Source organism: Drosophila takahashii, chromosome 2L, assembly GCF_030179915.1.
Source record: "Drosophila takahashii strain IR98-3 E-12201 chromosome 2L, DtakHiC1v2, whole genome shotgun sequence".
NCBI classification, from domain to species: domain Eukaryota; kingdom Metazoa; phylum Arthropoda; class Insecta; order Diptera; family Drosophilidae; genus Drosophila; species Drosophila takahashii.
Genome location: NC_091678.1, coordinates 2,816,355 through 2,825,905, shown reverse-complemented (window position 1 = coordinate 2,825,905; position 9,551 = coordinate 2,816,355). Strand labels below are relative to the sequence as shown.

The window sequence follows — 9,551 nt, the reverse complement described above, 5'->3', positions numbered from 1 at the left end:
TCCAGACCAAACTATAATTAAAGTCGGCCCCGCCAAGGGGGTTGCGGCAAGCCATCGTGGGAAGAGCTGCACTTGTTTTGTTTAAAAATATTCACACGATACTGGGCCAAATTCCCACAGCAATTTACGGGCCCAATCCAATCCTCCCCCTTGGAGACCAGCCAACTCACTCCCAGAAAGAGTGGTGGACAATAATCAAAAACATAAACTGACATGATTTGGTTTTTTCTTTGTCATAATTTCGGATTTCCTTCTTTTTTTATTCATGTTTGGGCATTCCGCTTACACTTAAATAAACCGCTCTTTTGTCTTGTAGCGATTTTACTTTACAAAATATTTTAGGCGACTTTTTGTGCTACGAATTTCCAAAGACTTGGTTAAATAAAAAAAATGCAACAAAACCGTATGTACAGAAAAAAGTTTCCCTTTGACTTTGTCTTTGAAATGGAATGTTTTTTTTAGTGTAGCATGGCTACTTGTTAGTATTTTATAAAGCAGGCTCAAGTTTTCTGCGATATTTCGAAGTACTTTTTTCCCGTTTTCTCAGTGTTTGGAAATTCATAGCAAATAAAATCATAAATATTTCAACCGCAGCTAAAAATCTTCTATAAATCTTACATCGATTGTATATTTAACTAGAATTACATGTTCTGTGTAGATGTATATATATTCATGCACATACAAATATATATGTCAGTGAGCTTTTTTTCGAGTTATGTACAGAGTTATATGTTTGCATTTACAAATCTATTGGTTCCAAAACTAGCACTAGATACACATGTATAAAGGATAATGATTCACTTTAGAGAGGAGGAGGGGGCGCACACACATTTTGCTTGACGTCATGAGAGGTGGAAAATTAGTATAAGAAAAATTGTCAATTTACAAACTAAGGTCTGCAATAAAAACTATAAATAACTTAGGATACATAGGTGTGCGATGCAATAGTCCTGCACTCAGGACAAGCCGCTACCATGACTATTCCATTGCACTTCTGAGATGGAGGGCAGCGCCTGATGTTGCTGCTGCTGTTGTTGTTGCTGTTGCATACTGCCGCCGGCCGGTGATCCCGCATTGTTGCTGTTGTTATTGTTGCTAATGCTAGTGATGTTGTTATTATTATTATTCTGTCGCGTCCGCATCACATCCTCGGCCTGGGCGTTGCAATGCGGCCGAGGACCCGGCTCCGGTGTATATGTGAAGGTCAGGCCAGTGGCATAAATAATGCCATCGTTGCGCACGAGTGAAATGGGCACCTGTGTGGGTTGTCGCACCTGCAAATGGGATATAAAATTTATAGTACATTTTATACAATAAAATAAAATAATAATATATAACAAATATTAATAATAAAGGCATAAAAAACTATAAAACTATAAACAAAAAATTAAAAATAATATAATAGTAATTTGATGTAAGTAAGTGAGGAAAATTGTTTAAATAATTGGTTAAAAATATCAACTCAATGTGACTAGCGCTGGGATATTAAATAAATAAATTACAAATTACTAGTAGGATTTCTTTTCACAAACAAAAACCCACCCAAAGCCATTCGCCGCGGAACTGGGAAATCTCGGGCACCACGCAAAGCAGCGTCTCCGTGCAGCGGTACATGGTCTCGGCCTCCACATCGCCGAACCACACCTGCAGATGCGGCGTAAAGTTGTCGCCGCTGAGCTCCAGCATGGCCACATCGCCGCCGCCATTGAGATTCAAGGAATTAACAATTGGCACTGGTGTTACAGGGGAACTGCAAAGGAAAATACATCATTAAACGCTATAAACTAACCAGCCAAGCCAGCTAAACTTACGCCACAGGACCCATGCCCTCGTAAAACTGATACTCTGCCTTGTCCGTGGAGATGATGGTCCAGCAGGCGCCGTCATTGATCATCTCCTTGTTCGGTTCCTTCGGACACGGCGTGGCCTGGAACTGAATGATCTTCTCCTGCGACAAGCACAAGTACATGCGGTCCGTGTCCTTCATGTAGAAGGCGCACTTGTGCAGCTGCGAGACAGGATCGTCGGCTTCCAGCAGGGCCATCTGCTTGTCCACCTTCCGGATGATCAGACGCGGCAGGGCCATGCCCGTAACCGAGCACACCAGCTTCACGGTGGCCCCGTAATGAATATATCCATCGCGCACCTGAAACTCCTCCGACTCGGATTCGTTGTCATCCAACAGGTGTATCGTGAAGGCGCCCCATTGCGTCGACGAGGCATGGAAGTGGCCATTCTCCACATGCAAATACCGCGTGGAGACGGTCTGGGAACGCAGGCGATTGAACAAAGCAACATTGGTGCCGCTGGCTATGCACAGATCGGCATTCTTCAGCGACTGTTTCTTCTTGGACGGCTTAGATATCACCTTGATTCGCTTGGAGTTGAAAACGCCAATGTCATGACCATTCCCATAGAACATTTTCACGGATAACATGAAGTGCTTTCGTTTGTCCGAATCCGAAATGAAGAGCGTCTTGGCCGCACAGTACTGCTTGCCATTGAGATCCAGCTGCTGCATGTCCTGGTCACTGCTCCCGATTCCAATAAAGGCACAGAGTTGGGCTCCCTGCTCACCCTCGCCCTGCTGCAACATCTCCTCGTACCGCCGACGCCAGCCACTGCCGAAAAGATAAATGCACGGCGGTGGGCAGAAGAAGCGCTTCTCATTGCCATAGGACTTCTGGGCCACCTGGAATATAGACAGAAAATTCAATTACTACCAAATTGGCATCCAGATTATCGGGAAATCATATCAAAACCGCAAGCAATGCAGCTTTGTTAATTTTCTGTAATTAATTTCAATTATTTTCATCGCGGACTGACTGGACCGGCGGGCTCGCGTTGCTCAATTTGCGGGCAGTCGAGTGTGAAGGATTCGGATTCGCATTTGGCGGCAGTCGCCGCTTGAAGATCGCCACCGCTAAAAGCTAAAAGCAACCGCGACAATTTTATTTCTGCCTGCCTTGGCTAAAAACCGCAAAAATGTAACACTTTAAAGTGGACAATAGAAACACTAGCAAATTTGTTTGGGGGGTGTGGTTTGTGGTGTCGATTGACCGATTAGTAAGCTTAATTTTGAAAAATAAAATGGGCCTTAGAAAGAATTAAAGAAACTAGGACTAAGAACATTTAAATTAGAAGAATAAAAAGTTAACAAAAAAAATGATTAGTATTGAAATTGTATAGCCAATTTTTAAGTTTATCAAAAGAAATTTTTAAAATTTTTGTTTTTCTAAAACCTTTTAAATATATTAACAAATTACCCAGTATTTTCTAAAAAGACTTCGAACTATTTAAAAAAATAATTAAAAGGTTAAGATATATACAATGTTGATCAAAAAGTCATCTAAATCCTATTAATTATTATTTATATTTTTTAAAAGGATACATCATACTCTAAGAAAAGCCCTTATCAAGGAAAAAAATTTCATTTTGAAATTGTATGTCCTAATCACTACACATTTAAATTCTATAAAATTTTCTATTCTAAAAACTCTTTATAATATCTCTAATAGGAAGAATACGTAAGTAATCTTTAAAGAGTTAATGATAATGATTTTTTTAGTAATCAACATAAAAACTAAGTTTCCCTGAAATAACCCTAAAAATTTGATTAAAATTAAAATTATTATTCTATAAAATTATAATATTAAATAGGTCCTTGTTACTATAAAAGGTTTTCTACAGACCTTTAATCAACATAAAATCAGAATTTCATATGAATTAATGCTGAAAACTTGATAAAAATGTAAAATAATATTTTATAAAATTATATTATTAAATATTTCCCTAATATAAAAATATGTCCTATACTAAACACCTGATAAAACTGATATTTTTTACACTTTAAAGTAGATTTTTGGTAATCCACAAAAAAACAGAAATTCTCTTGAAAATTTGATACAAACTTAAAATAATATTCTATGGAATTATAGTATTAAATATTTCCTTGACATAAAAATAGGTCCTATACTATGAACCTGTTAGAACTGATAGTTTCTCCACTTCTTAGTCTTTTTCCTCAGAAACTTAAGATATTAATAATAATAATCAATTATTTTTCTCACCTTGGCATGCAGGATGACGATGACCATGTCGTTGCGCTCGCGCATGTACTTCTCCATGGCGTCGCGGGTCAGTTTCTTCTCCTCGATGTGCGGCCGGTAAGGACCCGGTAGCAAGGACATTTGCATTTGTTGTTGCTGGTGTTGCTGTTGTTGTTGTTGCTGCTGCTGGTGATGCACTTGCAATTGTTGTTGCTGCTGCTGCTGGGACGCCGGTGGCGGCGGCTGAGGACCCGGAAGTCCAAAGTGCGGCATGTCCTGGCGCTGTTGTTGTTGCTGTGACTGCTGTTGTTGCTGCTGCTGCTGCTGGAGAGGATCGAGAATCGGCGATCCACTGGGATTCACTACTAAACTATCAAATGCAATGGCGGGCGGGGCGGCGGCGTTTAAATTAAATTGGCTGTAGCTCTTCATTTATGCACATGTCTCTCTCTTGCAATCGGTTTATTTGTTATTATCTCGGTTTTTTTGGCAAATTCGTTTGGCACTTTAGACACTGCGCGCTGTTGTTGTTGTCGCTGGATGTTTTGTATTTTGTTATCCTGCTGCAAACACACCAACACACACGCAGAGCAGCTGTCGTTTCTCTCACGCACTCTCTTCCTCTTTTAATCGCGGATTGGCTTTGTTGTTGTTGCTGGGCTCGGGCTTTACTACTTGCAGTGCCTACTAATCACACATTAATCGCTCTATCTAGCTGATCTTGACTAGCGACTAGCGGTCCGGGCGGCTGGCTTCTGTTTAACGCCGCAACTAGAGCCCGAGTTATATTTATAATCTACAACTAAAAAAAAGCGACGAGGATGTTGATGTTGTATCGATGGTTCGATAGGCGCTTATTTACGATAGTCGCTGGCTACCGGCGATACGTCGGGGGTTTTGCAACACTGTTCAAGGGTTTGACTTGTTCTGACTGTTCAGCTTTTTAATAGCTAAATTTGATTTTTTTATGTATTATGTTTGAAACTTGTAGTTTTGTAAAATATACTTCACTTTGTTTTCTTATAATTTTCTAGTTTTTGTTTTAACTTATTTATTTTTATTTCTTTTTTAGTTAAAGAAATTGGAATTTCTTGTATTGATTTCCTTTTGGCACTACAAGATATCGATTTTAGGCGGCCTCATTTAAAATTCTAGACTCAAGCTAGTAACCTCTTTTCAACCGACCCATGCATTTTTAAAACGGGCCGTGGGAATATACACGTGGTTGAATATATGAGATAATTCGCTTATTGCAAACCTACAAGTAAATGTTTTGTAAACGTGGCTTAAAAGTTAGGTGTCAGGTGCAAGCACTTATATAGTAAAAACGAAAAGATGTGAATTATTTAGAACTTGCTAACCATGGGAGAAGAAATATTTAACAAGTAGCAGTTTAAGCGATCACTGATCACTGAATATCACTTTGTAGCCGCTTAGCGGGGACAATCGATAGCTTCTCGCCACTTTGGCATATCTGACTTGTGAAATCAAAAATCGGTGCGGTGCTTGAACTTTTAAGATATTCTAGAAAACCCCAAGAAAATGGAGCAATTCAAGGGTCTGCAGAAATCCCTGTATATATGGACGGATAGCGCCGATCTGGACAAGCGTGTGGAGGAGCTAAAGGCGGCCACCGGCGGCGAGGTGGCCCTGGAAAATGTGCACCGTCTCTCGTTTTGTAAGTTGTGTGTTTTTCTTTTTTTTCGTCTAGCCAGTGAGTCAGCAAATATAAATGATATGTTTTGGATCTTACAGCCTCCTATGCCAACTCCAGTTTCGATCTGATTGTCATTGAATGCGCCCAGTTGACCGACAGTTATGTAAAACTGCTGCACATGCTGAAACCCAGTGGCAAACTCCATTTGGTGTCCTTCATTGGACCGGCGGCTAATCTCCTGCAGGAGGTCAAGCTATCTGGATTTATCAACTGCAGGGAGGACTCCAAGGATGCCCTGACCGCCGAGAAGCCGGGCTACGAGACGGGATCCTCGGCCAGGCTGTCGTTTGCCAAGAAGAACGCCAGTGCCGTGAATGTCTGGAAGATTAGCGGCGATGATGAGGAGCTGATCGATGAGGAGGATCTGCTGGACGAGGAGGACAAACAGAAGCCGGATCCCGCGGGTCTGCGTGTCTGCAGCACCACGGGAAAGCGCAAGGCCTGCAAAAATTGCTCCTGCGGCTTGGCGGAGGAACTGGAGACCGAAAAACAAAGCCAGACGGCCACCGAGAATGCCAAGTCCAGCTGCGGAAATGTAAGATCATCTATCAGTCCCCTCTATCCCCATAATATCGTATATTGTATTCCAAACAGTGCTACCTGGGCGACGCCTTTCGCTGCTCCACTTGCCCCTACCTGGGAATGCCCGCCTTTAAGCCCGGCGAGAAGGTGGAACTGGGTGGAAACCTCCTCAAATCCGACATTTAACAATCACGCACACATTTCAAATACATAGTTTATTAAGCTGACTTACTAACAAACAATAATGTCATAATGTAAATACACAAAAATGCACCGCATCACATTTCGCATGGTGTACCCTTGATGAGATCGCGGTTCTGGCCGGTTAGAATGCGATAATTGACGGCCGAGGGATCGAGTTCCTTGTACAAATACGTCGGCATCTTGTCGGAAAGCACCCAAATGGTGCCTTCGTTGTCGATCTTCATGTCGTTCGGGAAGACGAGAGTGTGCGAATCGGAATCGATGAGTCCCTGGGTGTCCGGAGTGTAGGGACGCTTGATATTCCAGCAGGCAATGGCGTCTTTGTTCACTTGCGTGTAGAAAATAACCCCAGTCTCGGGATCAAAGACCTCGGCGGTGGACTGACCATTCATGCCACGGTCACCGACGTACTTAAAGTCATAGTACGAATCGCCACCGGTCACATGCGATTCGTTTTGCAGCACTCGGTTGGAGACCTTGAACTCCTTGGTGCTGGCCAAAGCATGGAAGTAGATGTCCTTCGAGTGATCCGGGTTCATGGGTCCCACGGCGAGGCCAAAGACGCCATCGGTCCACTGGAAGTTTACGCCGCCCACATTGAAATCGCCCTGCAGCGGATCGAAGTGGAAGAAGTTGTGCTTGACGCGATAGGATTTGTCGTTCCTCAGGGAGTAGACAATCACACCATAGGCACCCAGATCAGGAATATAGGCAAAGGAATCCTGGCACTCTGAGCGATCGGCATCCACAACCTTTAGATTTATTATAATAATTAGTTTGTTATTTAAAACTGAAGCCTAATAACTTACAATATTTGCAAAGAACGAATCCTCCTTCGACTGATCGGCAGGAATAGTGAAACGTCGCACCAAGGTATCCGTTTTCAGGTCAAAGACCAGGATGGAATTTGGTGTAATCTGCTTGGGACTGCCCAGGATGTCGGCCAAACCGGTGTCGAGAACCCACAGGCGATCGCAGACGTCCACTTGAATGCGGAAGGTGGAGATAATGGTCGCGTTGTCCTTCAGCTGAATGCCGGCATCCTGAGCCTTGTCAGCATCCAACCTTCCGCCCGATGGCGTCTTCTGATCCTGCGGCTGCACATCGATGGGCAGCTTGTTGGCTTCCCAACTGGGATACGGGTGCAGTTTGGGCGACTTCTCCGTCGAATTGAGATCGATATAGTTGAGGGTGGCAGCAACTCCAGCCTTCCATCTAAAAATTATAAGATGAATTTAATTAGTTAGGAAAATAACTAAAGATTTAAAACTATGAATTAAATATTCATTACCTATTTGAATTTATTTTAATTAAATCCTAAAAAATCAACCGGTTTTTAAGCAACTTTTATAGATCACAGCTGTTTAATAAATACTTCTGCAATTATTCAGACTAATCGGACTGTTGCAAACAGTTAAGCTCCGAGTTATAATTAAAGGCTTATTTCTTGCTTAGTTAATTACTGACCATTAAAGATTTCAGGTGAAACTTTACCGGTCAGTTTTATAATCAATTTGCATGACTACTTAAATTAGTAGTTCCTAAAATAATTTATTCAAGTACATATTGTGCATATAAATACTACTACTTAAGAACACTGATCAAAAAATAAATAAATAATAAAAATAAATGATTGCATATTAAATGCAAAGATTCCTAATTAATATTTAAATTAAAAAAAAAAAATTGTAATATTTATATTTAAATTAAGGTAGAAAATATTATTTAACTTAATTAAAAATAAAAAGATTTCATTTAACAATTAACTATAATTACTAAATGTAATATTTTTATATTTTATTTTTAAAAAAACCCGCAGCAAATGAAAATTAAAGCGAAAAAAATTTCAAGTGAATATAAAATCTTTGGATTTAATACGTTTTTTATCAGTGAAGAGTTAATAATCTCTTTTTAATAGATATTATATTTGGTTAGCCATGCCTGACACATTTGATTTGTTTGTTTATTTATATTATTCGGTTACTCATGTTTATATCCCGAAAATCGAAAATATTTTCGGGTCTTTTTCGCGATAAAGCGCATCTTTTGGTAAATCCCCAAAAGAGATGACGTCACAGAATGATGTTGTTTACTAGTTTTTCGAAAAAGTTCTGCTTTAATGGGTTCAGTTATTTTCCATCGAGTTTCCCGGTCATGTGTTTTCTCTTATTAAATTATAATTAACTACATGTTAAGATTTGCATTTAGAAACCACGATTTGAAATGCAAAATAGACATATACACAAAGGGGAAAAAATGATAAAGTTAACTAGCCAACGATGAAACCGGTTTTCCTGTCTTGTCGCTCGATGATTTTGCAAGTCTAGCTTGACATTTAATTACAATCACAGCCAACAAAAAAAGGTAAATATTAAAAAAAATATAGAAAAGTTAAGCAGAGGTAATTGTTTATTTTTTTTCGGTTATAAATATATATGGTAACTTACCTTGGCACAGTGACAAAGATTCTGTTTTGCCAGCGCTCCACGCCCAGTGGCAAATTGTTCTCCTCGATGTAGTGGCCATTGCGTTTGGCCTCCGCCTCGGCCTCCGGAGTGGGCCAATCGAAGGCCAGCTGCTTCCACGAGAACTTCTCCTCCAACTTGGCCGATGCACAGGCGATCAGGCACAAGATTAGGCCCAGACTCACCATTCCCAGGGGGTTCATGTTGGTAATTTATTTTATTTAATTTATAGTTTGTTTCTTGGAACCTCCGTTCGTTTCGAGTTGAGTGCGCTAACTGCAAGAGCTGGGTTTCAAGTCGGGCTTAATATGTTGGCTTGGGCTCCAAAAAGCGAGTAAAGCTTAAAGCTCCACTCTCAGAGATCGAATCGAATCCCCTAGTGTTATAATCTGTTATATCGTATCCCCAGCTGGTGCTAATGGATATTGGGTTGGGATGGAGGCTTAAAATTAGCAACATAAGCGGAAGGAAGAAAGATGTGGCTTTTAATGGGTAATACCTTAAAAATACTGTGATCCCCGCTTATAAGTCGCATATGGAATATATTAAATCGAGCAGTGAACTCCAGATTTCAGTTGGCAACTTACTTATTAA

At 40.6% G+C, this 9,551-nt stretch overlaps 3 protein-coding genes across 3 annotated transcripts; 1 reads left to right on the top strand and 2 right to left on the bottom strand.

The window, feature by feature from the left end:
• Positions 1-733: 733 nt before the first annotated feature.
• Positions 734-4,903, bottom strand: Su(H) (recombining binding protein suppressor of hairless). The gene is made up of 4 exons (XM_017144578.3): positions 4,071-4,903; positions 1,812-2,692; positions 1,543-1,750; positions 734-1,274 (listed from the first exon to the last, which is right to left on the bottom strand). Exons 1-4 carry the CDS (start codon positions 4,479-4,481, stop codon positions 957-959), a joined length of 1,818 nt encoding a protein of 605 aa, XP_017000067.2. The 5' UTR covers positions 4,482-4,903; the 3' UTR covers positions 734-956.
• Positions 4,904-5,514: 611 nt separating this feature from the next.
• On the top strand, positions 5,515-6,571 carry CIAPIN1 (cytokine induced apoptosis inhibitor 1). The gene is made up of 3 exons (XM_017144547.3): positions 5,515-5,727; positions 5,805-6,301; positions 6,361-6,571. Exons 1-3 carry the CDS (start codon positions 5,592-5,594, stop codon positions 6,472-6,474), a joined length of 747 nt encoding a protein of 248 aa, XP_017000036.1. The 5' UTR covers positions 5,515-5,591; the 3' UTR covers positions 6,475-6,571.
• Positions 6,485-9,183, bottom strand: yellow-c (L-dopachrome tautomerase yellow-c). The gene is made up of 3 exons (XM_017144531.3): positions 8,940-9,183; positions 7,302-7,707; positions 6,485-7,244 (listed from the first exon to the last, which is right to left on the bottom strand). Exons 1-3 carry the CDS (start codon positions 9,158-9,160, stop codon positions 6,567-6,569), a joined length of 1,305 nt encoding a protein of 434 aa, XP_017000020.2. The 5' UTR covers positions 9,161-9,183; the 3' UTR covers positions 6,485-6,566.
• Between the last annotated feature and the right edge of the window lie 368 nt (positions 9,184-9,551).